This window comes from Aythya fuligula, chromosome 1 (genome assembly GCF_009819795.1).
Source record: "Aythya fuligula isolate bAytFul2 chromosome 1, bAytFul2.pri, whole genome shotgun sequence".
Classification (NCBI taxonomy): Eukaryota; Metazoa; Chordata; class Aves; order Anseriformes; family Anatidae; genus Aythya; species Aythya fuligula.
The window spans coordinates 2939645-2959675 of NC_045559.1; the positions used below are offsets into that span (position 1 = coordinate 2939645).

The 20031-nt window shown below is 47.0% G+C and overlaps 1 protein-coding gene across 2 annotated transcripts in view; it reads left to right on the forward strand.

The window, feature by feature from the left end:
• PLXNA4 (plexin A4) overlaps nt 1-20031 on the forward strand; it is a 403695-nt gene that overhangs the window by 254591 nt on the left and 129073 nt on the right. For both annotated transcript variants that reach the window (XM_032202674.1, XM_032202682.1), the window contains exon 5: nt 6355-6455. In XM_032202674.1, the coding sequence (XP_032058565.1) occupies nt 6355-6455 (101 nt within the window). The remainder of the gene's footprint in view (nt 1-6354; nt 6456-20031) is intronic.

Consider the following 20031-nt stretch of genomic DNA (forward strand, 5'->3'; position numbering starts at 1 on the left):
ATCCCCAGTAGAAAGGGACCCACAGGGATCATCAAATCCAACTGGTCCAGCACAAGAGAATTAAAGTCAATCCCATAGATCAACACCGTCAATCCTTCATGAACCACGTCCCACTGAGGGAGAGGATAAGATGTTGGAAGAAGGTGACTCTGGAAAGATGTTGGAAGAAGGTGACCTGGAAAGTAGTCAGGACCATTAGAAATAACTATAACTATTTCCCCGTGTGTTGTAACTGCTCACACCTCTACCAGGAGCTTTCGAATGATGGTGGACTTTGTGAAAGTCCATTGCAGTGACATAAATCCCATTCTGGGTCCCAATTATATCTATATATAGTCTTTATAGAGCCTGGGTAACAGTCTAGCCTTTGCTCAGCAGGCTTGTTTCGGTAACCACACAGGCACTGGCTCTCATTAAGCCCAAGCTGGCTCTGTATTAATTACGACATGAGGCTCTATTTTGAAGACTTTTAGCCAAACATCATTTGTTTTACAGTTTACAGACAAAAACACTCGACTGTGGGATAAAGGAAACAAAACAGGGGGGATCTGAGGCTACCTGGACCTGGCTTGCAGGGTGAGAAGGAAGGTGCTGGCTTCATCATGCTTGGGTGAAATCTCCTGACACTGCTTCGACACCTCCGAGCTGTTATTCTTACAAGGGGCAAGGATTCCTATAAAATTTCCTGCCTTGTGGGGAGAGTATATCAGCATGCTGATGGAGCGGGTGGTTGCTATCCCAGCTGGGGAAATATTTGGTATTATTGGGAAGGAAGAACGAGAGTGAAGATAGAGAAATGCTGTGTGAGATATAATATTGAAACATGGACTTGTGCTCTTGAATTTCCATGTTTCTGGCCATATTGTACCAGGATGGCGTGTCCCTAGCTTCTTCTCAAGCAATGATGCTTTTGGAAGGAGTGTCATTGAGGCATGGGGGACTGCCTTGCACAAGGGTCACTACAGGGTGTGGGCTGAGCACCTCCCTTCTAATAATTAAAGAAAATGTATTTTGCACTTTGACTGGTTATTCTGGTGCTGTAACTGGGAAGAGGGGAGACCTCAACATGTTTGCAGCGTTAAGAAGATCAAAGAAACTGCAGAAATTTAAGTATGCCATTGATGGGGGATTCACCTCACCCAGCGTTCACCCTATATGTTGTAAATGTCTCCATCTGAGCTGGCTGTCAGGGTCCTGCTAAGGGAAGCTTAGGGAAGAAAATTTCACTGCAATCACCAGTTTTCCCCAAATCCTTCGGTGTCTCCTCCTGTTGCTTTATCTCCGTCTGTGTGAGTGGCCTGTGGACGTGGTTGGGGTCTTGCTCTGGGAACACAAATGGGAATTCTCTCACCAAAGACGTGCAGGAGAACCCGAGGGAGAGAAGGGAGAGGAGGAGGAGCAGCACAAACACAGATGTAGGTAGGAAGCCCTTTGTGACCAAGCATATTTGGACAGGTAATTTACCCTGCCACGCAGGGGGACATTGACCCCCAGTTTAATTATTGTGTCATTTGTCCTTGACAGCTACTGCTGCTTCCAATTAACTCTCCTTAATTAAAGCCTCCAGTTTTCCAAGTGTGTAAGCATGGATTTACTGGGAAGAGTGCTGCAATGAAGACGAAGAGCTTGGGGGTGTCTGATGAGAAATGACATTGCCTGTCCCAGCGGGGCTGGCAAGTTATTTACTCATCACGCCGGAGTGGCAGGCTGGAATCAAACTCAGATCCTCGCCTCTATCCCCACAGGAGCATCTCCTCTCCCACTGCTTGTGCAGACATCCACATGCACAATATCCTATTTCTAACCAGTCTAAGCCCTGCTTCAGCTCCTTGAGCTTTTCTTTTCTCCGTGTCCCTGCTTTTTGCTGAGTTTGCAGGTCTGTTGGTTGAGGCACAGGAGTTGGAACAACCCAGAGGAACTCAAGGTCCCTTTGTCCATAATTCAGGCCAAATTAAAATTGGCATCTTGGCACGCCCCACAGGTGACCAAATATCCTCAATAAATCTGTTAAGGATGCAGAATCTGGACCCACCAGTGGTCTCTTAGGTGTTTTTGTTTTTTTTTTGTCTTGCTCTATTTAATAAACTGTGTTATCATGAATAATCTGTTCAAGGCTTTGAAATCAAATAAGCTCCTCTCTTAATCTTGCAGCAGTTTCTCAGGGCTGAGTCTTGAAAGATAGCAGCATTCACCAAACCCACATAGCTTGACAGTCACTGCTCAGTGTTTTGGAAATGTATCTTTTGACTGTTGGGAAGGAAATTGGCTACTTAAGATGCCTTTTTGTACATTTAAATTAACTTAGTCCATCAGACTGAATAACTCCCGCTGCTGTATTAACATCCACTTATAACAGCAGAGATTGAGCAATGATTCACGTTTTGACCAGAATGTTGGCAGTTTAAGGAGGAAAAAAAAAAAAGTAATGTATATTGAAATAAAAAAAAAAAAGTCAAAAATGGGAGCCAGAAAATTATGACTGAGCACATAGCAGGAGCTTTTGTGAATATATAATGGCAGAAGCGGGAGCCAAATTTCTAACAGGATTAACTGTTACTGTCTATCAGATCCAAAACCTCAATCACGTTGTTTTAGATGACTTTCTGAAACTCATTCATGCTGGGAATAGAGGGTGAAAGTAAGGCTGGGAGCTGCAAAAGCTGCTGTTTGGAATTTGAGCCGGATCAGAGGTGAGGATGGCCCTGGTGTTGTGTGAAAAGCCTCCGAGCCATATCTAGCAGGTGAGCTGTACGCTGTACGGCAGTTTGCAGGTTTGCCAGATTTGTTTGAGATGTCCTTGGGAGCCAGAAACGCGCGCACGATTTCTTTGGGGACTTGTGAATGAATGTGTTGACGAAGTGAAATATCCCTTCAGACCCTGCTGCAGCGAAGGCAGCTGGACGTGCTCGCTGCTTTCCTGCTGCCCTTGAGAAGGACATCAGCTTCATTTACCACTTGTCTGACCCTTCCTCTGGGATCGCATCTCACTGCAGATAGCTGCAAGGAGGGGACAGTTTAGATGCTCCCCAGCGTGCTATGGACAAAGCCTTGGAAGCACAGCAGCTCCTAGATGTCCACCAGCTGTGTGAACAGGAATCGTCAGGAGCTTTATCTTAATTTCTTCATGTTCCAAAGAGCCCAAAGTCTAAATAGTTTGTACTTAATAACTTAGTATTCGATAATTAGCTAACACCCACTCTTCCTGCATGAGCTTGCTCAGATGCCTTAGACCCACATCTGCAATGCATTTAGGTAACACCTACTTCAGCTGCATGAGACCTCACTTTCAGCTGTGGCTCTCGTGGATAAAACAGGGATATGTGCCACATCTCTGTGGGCTGTAAGCCCTTGGAGCAACAGCAGCCTCTTCTTACATCCGTATTTTGCTCTAGCAATGTGAGGCCAAATGATCAGTTAAGCTGTGACCACTGTAGGAATGCAAATGGCTCTAACCTGGCTCATCGTGCCCCAAAATGAAGGGCGTTTTGCTTTCGTTAATCCTCCGTCTGCTGAGAGCTGGTTATATTTGCTGCAAAATGTTGAATCAAATTTCTACCCTGATGAAAGATCGGAGGTAGGGAGCCCCCCTGAGGGTAAGAAATCACCTTGAGAAGTTTGTTGGGCTTTCCAAGGGTGGGAAATGAGTGGAAGGAGTAATCACCGTCTGGTTTACAATGGAGATTTCAGCCTTCAGTGCTGTCTGGTCCCTTCATCATTATGAATAATGGCAAAGAACTGCAATGGGGAGGTAGCACGGACTTTTCTTTTTCAGATATTTTAGGGGCAGCATAAAAAGCTGACTGCTCTCGGGAGGCATGGTCAGTTCTCAAAACTTTCAGCTTGGAAAGCTGAGCTGAATTAATTACAGCTTATGTTCCAAAGGAAAATAAGACCTCTGATGTGCCTTATTTGCTTGATGTTCTTTTTCCTTTCAGCTGACGACCCTTAGGTGGCTTTCCTTTCAGTTGCAGCTCCTTTTGTTTTTTTGTAGTTTCTTCCTTTATTAATTAGAAGGTCTGACACTTCCAGCCCAAGACATTTATCAGCGTGGTACAATTTTAATTAATCTCACAATAAAGCTACTTGAGGTGAACTTAGAAAAGGTCTCATATAGCAGGAATAACACGCAGAAATGTGGATGGTGACACAGGACACTTACTACACTGGCTTGACAAGATTTGGGATGTGGCTGGGTGTAAGCTCACACTGCATCGCTGTGCTCTCTGGTACATAAACAGAAGCAAGATGTGTTCCTGCACAACCTACTAACTATATCCTATCGAAAAAGAATACACTAAATACACTGAAAAGAAAACATTCCTGCAAAGATGGAGATCTGGGCTCCCAGTAGGTTCCTCCTGCCTCCAAGAGGAACTTAGATATCCTTTGATGACTAATTAAATAATAACAATAATAAAACCTACAGAGACAGATTTTAACTTTTCTCTTTTTTTGTAGCAATTTGCAAAGAAATTGCAAATTTCAGTCCTCCAGGACTTCTTTATTGTTCACATGTCATAGTCGCAAGTGGGTTTTGACTCAGAATATTCAAACCTGACATCATTACATTCTAGAACAGTGCCTGTTCTGAACTTATTAACCAAAGCTCATTTTTCTAAGGCAGATGTAAACTAGCTCAGAAGCTCAGGTTCAGAAATATTATTTACAGCTAATACGGATAAACCCAGCAGTACCATATGTTAGAGTGGGGGTAGTTTGGATAGGAACTCTGTAGTCATTACCAACTGTGTTCACAATTTTCTAATTAAAAGGTGGAGATTACACAATTGATTGTATCTGGATTAAGGAAGGGCAGATTTACAGCCTTCTAAAATGGAATTATCTGCTTCCTCTTCAAGTACTCTGATGTTCGCAGGGCAGATATGTTCAACTGGATGTGATCAAGGAAAAATAATTCACAAGACATTTTTCCTGGGTGGAAATAAGGGAAAAAAATAGGAAAAGACCTACATAAAAATAATATGATCTCCCCCCCCTTGTTACGTTCTTGTCAAAGCTGTAAGCCTTTTTGAAAGCTGGACTGCAATATAAGACAGACTTTGGGGTTCAATATAAGTCTAATTAGGCGAAATCCTGGTGCACACAAAAGTTTATATTTGATGAAGTGCTGATTCCTTCTTGACATGAAGTCTTGACCTAAAGGGAGATGGAACAATTGCATTCACGGCCAAGTCATCTTGCCTTTGAAACTTCTTGATACTTGGAGGAGTTGGAATGAGTCGATACCTGTTCTGATTTTCCCATTTTCATTGCTGTGGTCTGTTTTGATTATGTTCTTATGCTCATGGCTGTAGATTCAATTTGAGAAGGGTGTTTTGGTAGGTTTTACTTGACATTCTCCCTTTGTCCTTAAAAGCTTTCAGCATCCACAGTTGATTTCTTTGGGTGACTTGACATAGGCAGTGGTGCGGTGGTAAATAAAACCCATCGTATTTCTGTCTCAAGTTTGCTACAGCTATTGCCACCTGCTAGAAGTAAAAATACAGATTTTCAGCATTTGCACATAGACTATCTACTACCACGTGGGGTGTCTGTGTAGTGGTTAGGAAGCCAATTTCTGATACAAACAGACAAGGTCTTCATAAATAGATGGAATTTTGCTCGCGATTCCTTTTTCTTCCTTTCCCTTACCCCCCTCGTATATATAGAGAGAGCCTGTTCTTGTTTTGTTTGCAGATACAATCAGAATGAATTTTAATCTTCACTTTACAGTTCGAATTCTCTTGAATGAGTAAAAAAAATTGTCACCCGGATCCAGGTGTATTCCCTTGTCATCTGTCACGAGTAACTGTTCTGCAGTTTATAGTTGGCAGTTCTCAGCAGTGTTTCATCAGGATAATACCACACTATATCATCTGAAGGAATAAACTCTCCCCGCTGACACGAGCCAGGATGAAGGCACTGGCAATTGACTGTGTATTATGGGAGCTCTCTGAGGCTTATTCAATGGAAAAGAGGCTATCAGGTCACTGGGCCCAAATTGTGTGTTTGGCTTCAGAAGAAGTAAGGGGCTTAGGAAACCGAATAGGAATCAAAAAGCTCTGGTCCGTTAGAGGGGAGGTCAGGCTCTTCTGTCTTTGAAATCTCCGACTGAAATGCTTTAATTAAGAAGAAAGAAAGAAAAAAAAAAATAAAGAACAAGGCAAAATGCATTATTTTGGCAGTGGGTGGGTGTTTCAGGTCCATTTCTGACTGCAAAGTCAGGGTGACAGCAAGCTCATTCCCTGACACCAGGGCAAGAAGATGGGGAGGCTTGGCACCTCTTCCAAGCCGTTCAGGTCATTGCAGATCCCCACGAAAAGCCTGACAGGTTTTTGTCCCTTCTCCTTGCAGCTCACCCGGGTGCCCGTGGAGTCATGCAGCCAGTACGAGACCTGCAGCGAGTGCCTGGGCTCGGGAGACCCCCACTGTGGATGGTGTGTGCTTCACAACACGTAAGTACCTGCTGTGATAACGCCTGGCAGAGTCCAAAAATGTCTCTTAGGTGAGCCTAGGAGTCATGCAGGCAGCTCCAGCAAGGTTTCTAGGGCTTGCTGGGGTGACTTTGTTTAACCAAGAGGCGTTTTTTTGGCTGAAAATGAAAGAGGACGGTGATAGAAGAGACTGGTCTCCTTAACCACCAGATCCATATTCTGCTGGCTGCAGGAGGAATACCTGTTGCCCTGATGTGCTTTGAAAAAAAAAAAACCTCCAGCAGCTCCCTCTGGGTGCCAAAGACCTTCTCATTTCCAATGATTATGGAAGTTTGACCCTAGATAACAGCCAGATTCAGAGACTTGTCTCAACACCTTCAATTTTCCACTGCAAGCCTGAACCTCTCCTCTCTCACATTTGTCATGATCCCTATTGGTCTTGGAGGGGAATCAGGTCCCTGTAAGCACCCAAGGATCCAATCCAAGTTAGATTTCAGGGGGATGTTCTAGCCTGCAACCTCACTGTGGGACAAAGCTGACCCTGAAATTGAGCATTTGTCTTCTGTGGGTCATCTCAGCTGGGCTGGCACTGCTTGTTTGGCTTACTCAGCTGTGATTTCGAGCAGTTGTCTGTATCCACATCCCTGGGCTTCTGTTGAACAGACCAAGAAAGGACCTGGTTTCACCATTTCCCTGCTCTACAGCACTCCCTTGCAAGGAGCACCACATCCAAGTGTCCCCAGGACTGGGAGATTTGCTCGTTGGCTTTGTTTTCTGCAGGCTTTTTTTTAATGATGCTGTTGATCTCCAAGTCCCTTCTCGGCAGCCTTCCCTGCCAGTGATCTCCTGCTGCAGGGAGCCCTCTGCCAGAGCCGTGGAGAGGGAGGTGTCAGCTTGGCTGAGCTCCTGGCCATGAGTGGCAGGGCGGCCTCGTTTGCCAAGAACCTCTCAGCAGAGACAGTGGCTGGAAAGGGCGTTGGATCTGTCTCACCACACGGCTCCAGCCCAGCGTGGCTCTGCAGGGTGCTGTCACTTCAAGTCTCGGCGCCCTTGGCAGTGACGGGTGGTTATTCTGCTGGACCCTGCTACTTCAGTTGTGTCTTCTCCTCCCCGAACCCTTCCTGCTGCATTGCAAAGTCTACCTGTGGAGACAGAGATCCAGTTGGATACCCTCTTTGCTACCCCTCCTTTCTGGAACAGGAACCCGTACCATATCCCAACCTTCTGCAGAAGCTCTTTAGCCTGTATAGCCCTCAACCAAAGCCATGTCAGTCTGCTTAATTTAAGATCAAACCTAGATGTCCTGAATCAAAACTTGACTCTGGCTTTGGAATAATTCAAAAGATCCTTGGCAAACCAGTCCTGAATTGTGGTCTTCTAAGTACGAACCCATGCAGCTTTCACCCATATAGCCCTGCTCGCCTGAGGATGTGTTTATTTGAAATACAGCTCTGTAACATGTTTCTGTCTCATCTTAGCTTGCATCCATCCTGTAGAGCACTGCGTGTTTTGCTGTCAATAGAGGGGAAGCACAGCGTGGATGCAGGCATGAATTTGGGCATTGATTGCACTGGAGTAATGCTAGATATTTCATCTCCTGCTGGCCAGGGTCACTGGCAACAAGCAATCAATACACCCAGCAATAAATCCCCTAAAGGAGAGGAAAGGGGCAGAGACAACTGCAGATTGCCCAGCAGCTCAGCCTAAAAGAGTGACAGAAATGTGGCTGGTGACAAGTGAGGGTGGCAACCCGAGACCATTAGACCAAGAGACCCACATGCAAATTTGGTCCTTCAAGCTGAAATTTGACAGCAGGGTCCCCACATCCTCCTCCCTCTGGTCACTTAACCTTTGTTTCCTGATCTGTAAAATAGAGTGTGGCACGGGTTTTTGGTGCAGCCTCATGTGTTCCTCTCTGGGCCTCAGTTTCTTCATCCTTCCAGCCCTGGAAGCAGAGGAGGATGCAATTCAGCAGTGATTGGCCATGCAGGATATTCAGGGTAATAGTACCATAATACCAAGGCCATTATTAACTTTTTTTGTACATCAGAACCCCAGCCATTTCCTCAAATGTGATGCATTGTCAGCAACTGTACAAGGATTTCTGGGGAAATCTGCCATAAATATTTCCCCTTGGAAGGTGCTGACCCTTTTCTTTTCCCTCCCAGGAAGAATTTCAGGGCATGGCTGAATCCAGCCACGCTGATGTAGGAGCTGGTTTTTGGCAGGGTTGGAGGAGGCAGATGGGCTGTCCAAGTCCTGGGGTAAAGCAGGACTGGAAACCAGACCTGTAGCCAAAGCCATCCCTTTCCCACACCCTTCTCTCCCAGTACAAACCACCACTGGAGCACTGGGAAATGAGCGAAAGCTGTAGGATGGGTGCAGCTTCTCTTTTTTCTCTCTCATATGGGCCACGCTTACTTTGGGGTTCACACTTCGGGGGCTGCTCCCCAGACCCTGATTTCCAAGCATATGGGGGGGCCTGGGGACACCTGGGGACAGCTCCTCACCCAGCATCTCACGGCGGAGCGGGGCTGTCTGCGCGCAGGGCGGCGTGCCAGGGCTGGGGAATCGATTTCCACGGCTCCTCTGTCCTAACCTTACACCGAGAAACTCGAGTCTGCTGAGAGAGAAAGAGGCAGACAGACCCACAGACGGCTTCAGGAGAAAAGAGGGGGGAGGACATTGATTACCTTCTGCCCCGAGACGAGGAGAGCCAATATAGAGCAGGTCACCGGAGCTCTTCGTTGCCGTATCTCCAGTCCCCATCTTGTCCCTCCCTCCCCTTCCCTACTGTAGCTCAGCTCCCCTCCTGGGCTCAGTTCGGGGTTCTTTAGGCGGCAATGAATCATTTAGGTGGTGCAAATTGAAATCGTGGCGCTCGGATCTGCAGGGGAGGGCGAGGGGCCGGGGTGGGAGCTGGGGGGAGCGGTGGGGGAATGAGGCTGAAAAGCGAGTCGCTGGCACCGAGGCACACGGTGCCTGCTCGCAAGGTCACAGCAATGTCACCAGCCCAAACGGGGGGCTGCAGAGAGAGACAAGAGCAAAGCAAAGTCTTCTCTAAGCCTGGAATAAATCACAGCTTCCTCGTGTCGTGCTGGGTGCAGCTGTGCCCGAAGATGCCATCCAATATCTGATCCAATATCTGCCCCCTATGAGTTTCTTGTGTCTCCATCCCTATTTAAACCTCTGCCCTCCTTTGACTCTTTCCCCTATAGCATGGAGAAGGACAGAGAGTGGGGAAGCTCTTTGCCCCCAGGATGAGAAAAATCTCCTCCTGTAAACTTCATTATCCCTGCCTGACCCACCACCAGCTCCAGAGAAGATGTGCAAGCTCCAGTCCACATGCACGTGGTGACCACACAACTTTTCAGCCCTGCATAATTCCTCTGGGTTGTCTTTAACACCCCAGCTGCCCCCCAAAAAATGGATATTTGGGACAGAAGAGCAGCAGCATCCCCAGAGGGAGAAGTAACATATATAAAACTTTCATGAAAGTAACATATATAAAACTTTTATAAAAAAACTGTCCCTCCTTCTGTTCTGGGATCTACCCCTGCTGCTATGGGGGCTCCTTGGCCAGCAGATCATTAGCTGCAAACTGAGAGAAAAATGGTCCCAATTTCAGGGAGGGTTTACGATGTTGTGCAAAAAATTTTTGTTTTATCTTGAAGAGGAATAATTATTTTTTTAATAAGAAATGTTCTAGAAAGCCATTTTAGAAGGGGCTGATACAGCTTAGTATTTGGAGAATGATTCGTTAAGACCTCAGCCATTCTTATTTTGGAATTTTATTCCAGGTTTTAGTAAAATGGTTAAAAATTCAGAATAAAGAGAACCCAAGAACTCCACTGAGGGACCTGAGCTGGCTCCATCGGTTTTACCCCCCAGCTTCAGGGTGTTTTTCAGGAGACCCCCTGCTCCTAAACTATGGGAATAGGATGCAGGAACCTCCTGTAGCTGTTGTCACCCCATGAAAGAAGGGATGACAGAGGGCCCTAATACACGGGCTGTGCCAGCCACTTTCCTGGATCCCGTTGGTGAGCTCTGGGTTGGCTGAGGGATGACCAAAACCCATTAAGCTGAGCTGACCACAATTTAACAGGATAACTGCAGCAAAGGGGATGGAATTCATGAGACACCAGAGAAGCCAGATGAGGGTTTTTTGGATTCCCCAAAAAAAGGAGAACCACATTTAGAAGGGCTTTATGCTGTCACCTGGCAACCCTGGTGTCCGGCTACTTGCCCTCCACATCCCCTGTTGTCCTACGTCGTAGCTGCAGGATGCTTCTGTACCCAGAAATTACAATTACAATGGGTATGGAAGAAAATGGCACTTAAACAAGTTGTTTTCTAGGGAATGAGAGATCGGCACAGAGGAGGAGGGAGGTTTGTAATCCCTCCTCAGACTCGCTGCCAGACTGGGGGGGGGGAAAAAAAAGAAAAAATAAGTGTTACAAAGTGCAGCTCCCACTGTCTTGTCTCAGCAGGTAACCCGATGCAATGCTGCTTGCAGAGGCTCATTGATCGTCCCTGGCTTTAACTTTCTTGGTCAAAGTCTTCTGAATCACTAGAGAGTCTCGGGTAACCCAAGCTGCCTACAGATGCTGCAATAAGACCTTTTCTTGAAGGGTCTTTTTCTTGCTTGACTTTCTGCCGTCTGAAAGACTGTGCCTGTCTTTCAGGCTGAGGTTGTTTTTTTGTTTTTTCTTTTTCCCCTTCACCTCCTCTTTTTTTTCCTTCCCAGCCTTTCCCTCCACTTCTGCAGGGGAGGGAGGATGTCTCAAATGCTGCTTGAGGAAGCTGGGAAGGGCAGCACGGATAGGACCCAACAGGGCAGAAGGGTGGAATATCTCACCCAGTGCCAACATGAGATCTAATAAATAGTGACGAAAATATGATTTTCTGATTCCCGCAGAAGCTAGTGGCCCTATAGACCCTCAGCTTCCACTGTAAGGAACCAGGGCCTCAGCCATGCTCTTCGTGCTGTTTTGTGCCAAGGTGCAAGCTAGAGTCCTTTCAGAAAGGACAATTTTTAAGCATTTTGCATTTGTCTAGCACAATCAGTAAATCCTGGCAATTATGGCTGAGACCTTTGCTTATAATAAAAGCTTTCTATGTCCTTTCCCATCTCAGCATCATCTTGTCCTAGGCCAACCCTAAGTGTCTTCAGAGACATGGGAGACAAAGGTACACACCAATTGTCCCAGTCTTCCTAAAAATTTGCTCAGTCACGTGAAGAACAAATGGATTTCAACTCAAATCCTGCATTGCCTTGGCAACTTGTAGCCAGCTGGGCTGATCCTCCCCATCTGAGGGATGCTCAGAGCTGTTGCAGTTGCTGTGTGCACTACCCCTGTGTGTCCGAGATACCTGGGGGACATTTCTCACTGGGATGGGAGAGAGCCCAGCACCTCTTGTTAACACATGATGGGGAGAAATAATTGCAGGAAATGTGGAATATTTCATTTTGTTTCAGTCTCCAATCAGTCCATCGGCAGTGTCAGCAGAGGTGCAAGGAGTCCAAGTATCCATCAGTGGTGGCAAAGGCAGGAGGGACCCAGCTGTCAGGGTGCCTGGTCTCCAAACGGGGCTTGGTTTGGCCCTTCCCTGCTCACAGACGGTGCTCAGACAGCAGCACCCATGGCCTGTGATCCTTTCCACCTGATAGCAGAGGAAAGTGGAGTCATCTTCCCCCAATTGGCCTTGGCACTGAGTGATTCCCACTCCTTCCCAGGTAGTTATCGAAACCGGAGACGGCATTTCAGCCCCTGCGCCGAGGGGAGCGCACGGCAGGGGGGCTCCGGGGAGGGACAGCGACCCATTAAGCTTTCTGCATCGAGCCCGGGTAATCTTTAATCTGTCTGCTGTGCTATAGCTAAAAGTACCCATCTTTTCACACCTGGGCATTGCCTGTCCTTTATTGTGGAAGAAATAGCCCCGAATGTGACAGCTCTGCAATGGCCCTTTGAAATGAGATCAGGGCTCTTAGTCCGGAGAGCAAGACGAAATCCTGGGGATGGGGAGCAAGCCTATTGATGGTGATAAGTCCCCCAGGGGAACAGCAGCTCCTGGGAATCCCATTTCACCACAGATGGGTGATGAACAAACCAAACCATCCCTGTACCTTTGTGCAGATCAACCAGACCCGGTGACCTAACCCATCTCTGTGCCTGCAGTCCCTGTATCCAGCAGGGCAAGTGTCCTTCCATCCCCGAGGTGCCATCCTGTGCCTTTTGGGAGCACTTTGGATGCTCTGGTCGACAAAGCAGAGCCGTGCCCTTCACAGGTTGATTATCTCAGTGGCCGTGCATGCCTCAGGCAACTCAAGGCCAGCACTGGGCAGTGCGGACTGCAAGACGCAGGCGTGTGGTAAATGTGTTTTGATAACAACCTTCCTCCTTGATTAGCTTATTTTGCTAGAGGGCAGCAGTGGGAAGATAATTAGTTTGTGCACCCGGGTTCCAGCAGAAGCTTTCTGCCCTGTGAGTTAGGTGCCCTACTTGGGATTTGGCTGCACCACAGAAATATTAGTGCTTGGGTTCGGCACTGCAGAAAATTCAACCTTTGCACAGAGAGATCTCTCAGGTTTCTTCTTCTCTGGTATGAAATGCAGCCACACGGTCTGCCAGGGGCTAGGAGGGACATCTCACGTGCCAGGACAAGCAATGAGAAAGGGATAAGGGATAAGCAACGTAAGGACTTAAGCCAGGTGCCTAAACACAGGTGTATGGAGAACACACAAGCAGACTTTAAAATATAGCTGGTTGTATTTACACGAGCAACTTGATTCAGTCACTCATCCATGCTGTCTGCTGCAACTGGAATAACCCAGGGTGCCTGAGATATTCACCTATGGCTGGCAAATACCCTGCTGGAGATCCACCCATTTCCTCTGGTGGATACGATGGAGACCAACTGGAGTCTTGAGGACATCTCAAGGGACATTAGACCCTTGTGAGTGGGCAGCAAAACAGAGCCAAATCCCAGCTCAGTGTCATCTCCTCGTGTATTCTGAACGCGGCCAGGAGACGTGGGTCTGGGTTTTGCCACCTGAACCAGTCCTCCCATGAATTTTAAATTCCTCCAGGGTCCTAATTTGCAATACAGCAGGGCTAGGGCTTCCCACTAGGTTGTGCCATGCTCTGGCGTGGACTTGGTGAGTGATGTGGTGTATGTCTGGCTTGAGAAACTCAGTCTGTTCATAGGGAATTGCTTTTTCTTGCTGTCAGATGCTCCCTGGTGCCTCTGCAGCCCGTGATCCGCCAATGAGGGAAAATGGCACGGCCAAATGAGTTGTCCCCAGCGTGGGCCATGTCTGCCTTCCACCGCTTCTTCTGTGACATTTCATCAGCCTCGACCTGTGACAGGTCTCAGAAGGAAACAGGGTGGAGGGAGGCAGGCGTCGGGAAGTTCTCCTTGCTGAAGAAAAGAACAGAAAACTTTTAAAGTATCTCTTTATCTGGCTTACGTTCTCCATGAGTCTGCGCACAAACACTCCTGCTCAAAAATGCTCTCCATCATCTGTTGCACACTTCTACATTCAGAGACCTGCCACCAAATTTCCTCTTTCTCTCCTACTGGCATACATGTCCCCAGCCCCTAATTTTCCCTGTTTCTCCTACACCCCTCTGCACTCATTCTGGCAAGCAGAAATGAGATTTTTCTGCATTGTGGTCCTAGAAATGGAAGCCAGTTGTGTGAGGCTGAAGGTGAGAATCTCATCTTGCCTTTGGTGTTTTGTTTAGGTGGGAAGATTTTCCACATCATTTTGATGTGAATGATGTGTTCATTCACATCAAAATGTCTTGCATGTGGACCTTGCCACTCCTCCTCGTAGCTGTGGGTGACACCGTGCTGCAGATCTCTGCGGGGCTCAGCAGCACAGGTCAGCCACCGAGAAGAGCAGGGGAGAAAAACACATTGACATGGCTGTGGTTGTGTGACAGATCTGGAAATGGAACAACATTTCTTGCCTTTCGTTCCAATGCCTGAGAGATTGGACCAAATTAATTTCTTCCAGAGGAAATGGAAACAAAACCCTGACACAGGCTCAACCCTGATGCAGAGCTGGACAATGTGACTGGGTGCAGGGAGCCAGGAGATTCAAAGCAAACATATTTTCCTCCCATCCATCTTCATTTCACACTGAGGAATCATAGAATAACAGAATCACAGAATGGTTTGGGTTGGAAGAGACCTTAAAGATCATCTAATTCCAACCTCCCACCAGACCACATTGCCCAAAGCCCCATCCAGCCTGGCCTTGAACCTCCCAGGGATGGGGCATCCACAGCTTCTGTGGGCAGGAACAGACACACGGGCTGTGAATTTCCTCTGCAACTGGCCGTGGGCTTCTCTACATGCAGAAGGAACATGGGGCATCTCCTCTGGATAGGTCCTGTAATGCAGCTTGCACCAACCCCTAGTAATGAAGAAGAGGGCAGGTTTCTGCTTATTTTTCCCCACTGATTGCTTTCCTGATTAGGGAATTGTATCAGATACCTCGCATGATTTTGAACCAGTTGCTTAGGAGGGGGTTTCTTTCTCCTCCTGCTAGGTTTCTTGCATTTTATGAGCTCATTCTCTGTAACCCACAGGCGTTTATGGGAGTGGGGTGAGCAGCCTTCTGGAAGTGCTGGTTTCTCTCACTGGCTGTTAGGAAAACCTAAATAACCACATAAAAAAAATGCCTCATTTTTAACGACTCATCCTTAATTTCCATGTGCCTGAGCATCTCATCTGTAAGAGAGGAATAGGAGCTCTTTTTGCCCTTGCAGGAGGCTTTAAAGCACCTTGGCTATGAATGCAGTTTGCAGAAGTCCTGCAGGGAGCTGGACTTGGTGACGGCAGGCTCCCAGCCAGGGCTGGCTATCAAGCACGACCGTATTAATTTTATCTCACAAGTGGACGAGTAAATTTGTGGTTTGTTTAATTAAAGCAGAAAGGAGCAGCAGCAGACATGCCCAGGTGCTTCAACCATCGAACCTGCCCAAATCACCCCGTGCCCTTGCCTGGCTGTTAGAGCAGAGGTGGCACAAGAAGGGTTAAGGCAGGACAGAGAAGGATGGAGTAAAACCCTGCTTCTCCATCCCATATCTCGTTCCCGATGCCCTCTGCCCCTCTCACCCCAGGCAGAAGAGGAGATCTACATTTTAATTGAGACGCACGAAGAAAATAATCGCAATCTAGCTCACCCATGCCTGGGAGGCTTCTCCCTTGTTAGCTCAGCACAGATGCTGAGCGCAGGTCTGCGGGCTGGAGGATGTTTGTTATGTGTCTGATTCTCTCCTTATTTCAGCCCTGCTCCATTCCAGGGTCTGGGGAGGACGGCAGAGAGCAGGAGGTGGCAGGAAAAAGTAGAGCAGAAAATGACAGGACCTTGTTTAGATCTTTTCCCCCTGCTTGCAAGTAGCAGTGTCCTGCAAATCCCAGCCATGCCATGCACCAAGCATAGGCACTGCAGGGCTTGGCACTGGCCCTTGAGGTTGTGATCCCCTGGGAACGGGGTCTTTGAGGGCAGCTGACCCCAGGAATGGAAAAGAAGCCGAGATGCTTCAGATGTCTGCAGTGCAACCTGGCCTGGAGGGGGGGGGGGGAGAAGGGAAGGGAGTCTTTAGTTTCTTGCTTGTATTAATGTTGTCCCACTCCGGTTGCTCAGGCTGAGGAAAACAACAGGAAAACCAGGCTCCTTTTGCATTGTTGCAGGTCAGGAAGGAGGTTTAAGTAGTCTGTACTTGTGTCCTGTCCTGATATCAGTTGCTTAGGCATAGTTAGGGCATGCTGTTCTGGATCCTGCCCTCTCCATGTTGGTGGCATTTCACTCACTGGTGGTTTCATAATCAGATGAGACACTAGCCAAACCTCACCTTAGACTCTCAGAAGAGACCAAGACCTTACTCAGGAAGAGTCATGAGCTCTGTTTGCAGACTTTCTCAGCTGCAGCAGCCAGGCAGGAGCCCCCCTGAGCTGCCCTTTCCCTTGGCACCCCATGAGCTGGGAGCAGGCTGCCAGACACATCCTGCCTCCAGTGCCTGCTGGGGAGGGATGCTTCAACCAGCCAGCCCTGCCAACAGAGCACTGGCTTGTTTTGTGGGGGGCAAGGGGGCAGGATTTCAGTTCAGATAGCACTTTCCTATTTTATCTGCTCCTGGTCTCTCTGCATACTTGGCCTGATAAGGTGCTATCAGAGCAGAGAATCTCTGCTGGAGCCACCACTAAGATGTGGCTGGGCTAGAGGTGGCTTTTCCCAACTCCTTGCAGGCTGCCCTGGCCCATTGCCACCCAGAGCCTCTGAGGAGACACCCAGTTCATAATAGTGGGGAGAAGGGTGTTGGGAGGGCTGCCAGGGGTTTTAGCTCTGTGCTTTTCTCAGGGAGGAGAGAAACTGCAAACGTGGAGCAGAGTGGATCAGCCTGATCCCCTCCTCGCTTTCAGCCAGCCTCCATCCTGAAAACAAGCCTGCGAATAGTTTTGAGAGTATGAGCAACCCAGAAAGTAGAAGGATTTTTCCATCTTAACCATAACATTTCTTTTCAGGTGTCCGTCTGAATTCTGCAGGCTCTCTGGGTAGGGGCTTTGTATACCTGGGTATGAACGTGATTTTCTGCACAGCAGGGACAATTCATACTGATATTTTTTTAGGGCAACAACAAGTCTCTGCTCTCTGTTCCCCTCTGTGCTTTTAAGGACCGAAAACTGACCCTCCCAGCTTTCACTGATGGAGAATCTGCAGGGGTTGGTGAAAAAGGAAGGAGAGCAGACCCATGGCATAAGTTCATCTGGTCAATTGACAAAATATCATTCAGCCGCCTCTTGAGCTGCTCAGGAACACATCAGCCCAGCTACTGAGTGCTGTACTTAATCTCCTATTGATTGGGGTGAGTTGGAAAGGACAGCCTCCCCCACTGCCCCCATTCCCAAATTAAAAACTAAGAGCAGAAGTAAATGCTTTGGCTTTTCATCCTGCCTGAGTGTATAGGGCATTTACCCCTGAAGAAAAAAAAAAAAAAAAAAAAAAAAAAAAAAAAAGGTAAAATATGCAGAGAGAAAACACATAGAGAATGAAATATAGCAAAATCAATCAATGCTTACAGTATCTATTAAGCACATTACTCTCTGGACCTTTATGGGAGTACACTTCTGCTGATATGATCATGACATCATTAACATGATATAAAGAATCAGAAAATCAATAGCTTGCTGATGCCCAAAATTAAGGCCATGTAGTACCGTATCTTTAAATACGTGAAATAACAACTTATCTCTGTCATGTCCAAGCTATTTGTAGATGAAACATGTCTCAGAAAGCGGATGGTAATTTGCTGGCCTGCCTGTCACTCCTGCAGCTACCCCCTTGGGTTACTTGGCGTGAAGGTTAGATCACTTTTCTCAACACTTTGGACACAAACAGAGCAGAAAATCTGATCAAGATTACATTGGCATAACGCTGGAGGGACTCCAGACAGGGGGTTGCTGCTCTGGTAGCTGGACAGACATCCCCGCGGAATGGGGATGTGGGCCAGGTATCTTCTCCCATTGCTTTGATTTACATTTTACAGTATTAATGGCATGGAGTTTCTTTGGATTAAGGCACCAGGCTGGGACACAGCAGCTCCGCTGTGTTGTGCACTGAGGAAGAAAAGAAATAGAGGCAGGGCAGACTCTCAGCAGGGCTAGCAGAGCTCCTTGCACGAGGAGAGGCTGAAATGATTCTCCCTGAGTGTAGAAAACAAAGGTGGGCAGAGGTTGGGATGCTGCTTGGGAATAAGTGCCTGTGAAAGAGAAAAGGGGGTGAAGGTGTGGGTTGCATTGACCCAGCAGTGAATGGGGATAAACTGGGCATTTAGTGTGTAAGTCAGAAGGAGGTTTCTGGCTGAGAGGAGAATGAATATCTGAAGTAATCTTCCACTAGGATTAAAAGTGCTAAAAATATAGCTGGCTTTATGATAAAGCTCGATAGCATTTCTGTATAAGCTGGTGTGGAGAGGTTTCCTGCAGAAGCACCGTGTGAATCAAGGTGGTCCCTTCCATCCCTGGATTTCACTACCTCTGGATTTCAGCTTTTCCAGCTAACATCACCATATAATGCTCCTGTGGTTTGCCACATCTCTTTAGGAAGCATCCAGAAACAGAGTGGGGCTTTGGGTCATGGCACAGAACATCAGCTTATACCCTGTGGGCAAATGTTGTCTAGGTGCAAGTGGTGTTGGCAGAGCATGATCCTCAAGAAGATGTTTTGGTTTTATTTTTCAGATCAAAGTGGTCAGACTGAAAGGACTTGAGGTGACAGGGAAGTTCCCTGATGAAACATACAGCAATCAGATAGAGCAATCCCTCTTTCAGGCTAGAAGCAGGGATGCTCCCTTGTGGCAGATTTAAGATAAAGAGATGCTTTGTAACATGTGGGCATCAGATGGAGGAGGGATGGAGCAACATATAAATAAGATCTCCCGCAAGGTGATGCCCATGTGGCCTCTCATGCCAAGGGTATGTTTTCAGGAACATAGACCACTGGTGAAAAGGAGAAACAAGCTGAATGGTAGCAGATTTAATTAGCAGGTAAACATGCAGATGTGCTTTTGAGGCCAATAAGACCAGAAATTTGCTGGCAAGGTAGAGACATGACAGCTCTCATGGGGCATCCAGCCAGAGTCAATGGGAGAAGTCCTGGGGTCCTGCTCCATTGAATATATATTTGCAGTAACAAGTGGAACAACTCTAAGGAATGTTATTAGGCACTGGAACACAACTACAAAATTAGTTGAATATAGTTTGGCTTGGGGCAACTATTGCTCCTTCCAACAATTCCTGGATATATTTTGGAATTCAATGGGTCAGGGAGGACTTCCACTAGGTGTTTTGGAAGTTAATAGAGTTTAATAGCAGGAATGTGATCAGACCGTGTAATTTGGCCCCGGGATCAGAGAATGCTTCCTGGTATTGTTTAATATTCTATGAGATGAAGCCATGGCTCCCCATGGCAATGAGACAGTAAGGGGGAAATCCTGGAGGAAAGGCCCAAGCTATTAGATAACAGCCTAAAAAACAGGGCTTCTATAGGAATATTTTCTCAAATGCAAAACTAGGCACAGACACAAAGTCCCAACACATGGTTAAGAAAATGAAGTAGGAAAAAATTATGAGGAATAAGGAAACCTTTGGAAGAGCAGGATCTGACACGGGAAGGAACCTGGTTGTTGCCAGTTAAATAAAAATTAGGTTGGAAAGAGGTTTTGAGAAGTTGAAGCTCATTGTCTAAAGGTGAAGTCATAAAATGCCCTTATCCTTGGCAAGTGGTTGGATTGGGACTTAGCAAAATTCAAGCAGAAAACAACAAAAAGCAGCCCTAATAAATACCTCTTCTAATCAGAGCACGTGGAAATAGTCAGTCAGACAAAATAAAAATATGCTTGCTTCTGTGCATATGCTAGCAGTCTGCTTTAAATGAAAATATTAATAGGATACATATCCCAAAATGGTGATAGAAGGAAACTCATCTGTGCATAAATGATATGGGAACAATAGGGGAGGTCAAAATGCTGAAGAAAGGGCTTTTATGTTAAAGAATATGTAAAATCAAAGGAAGAAAATAGGG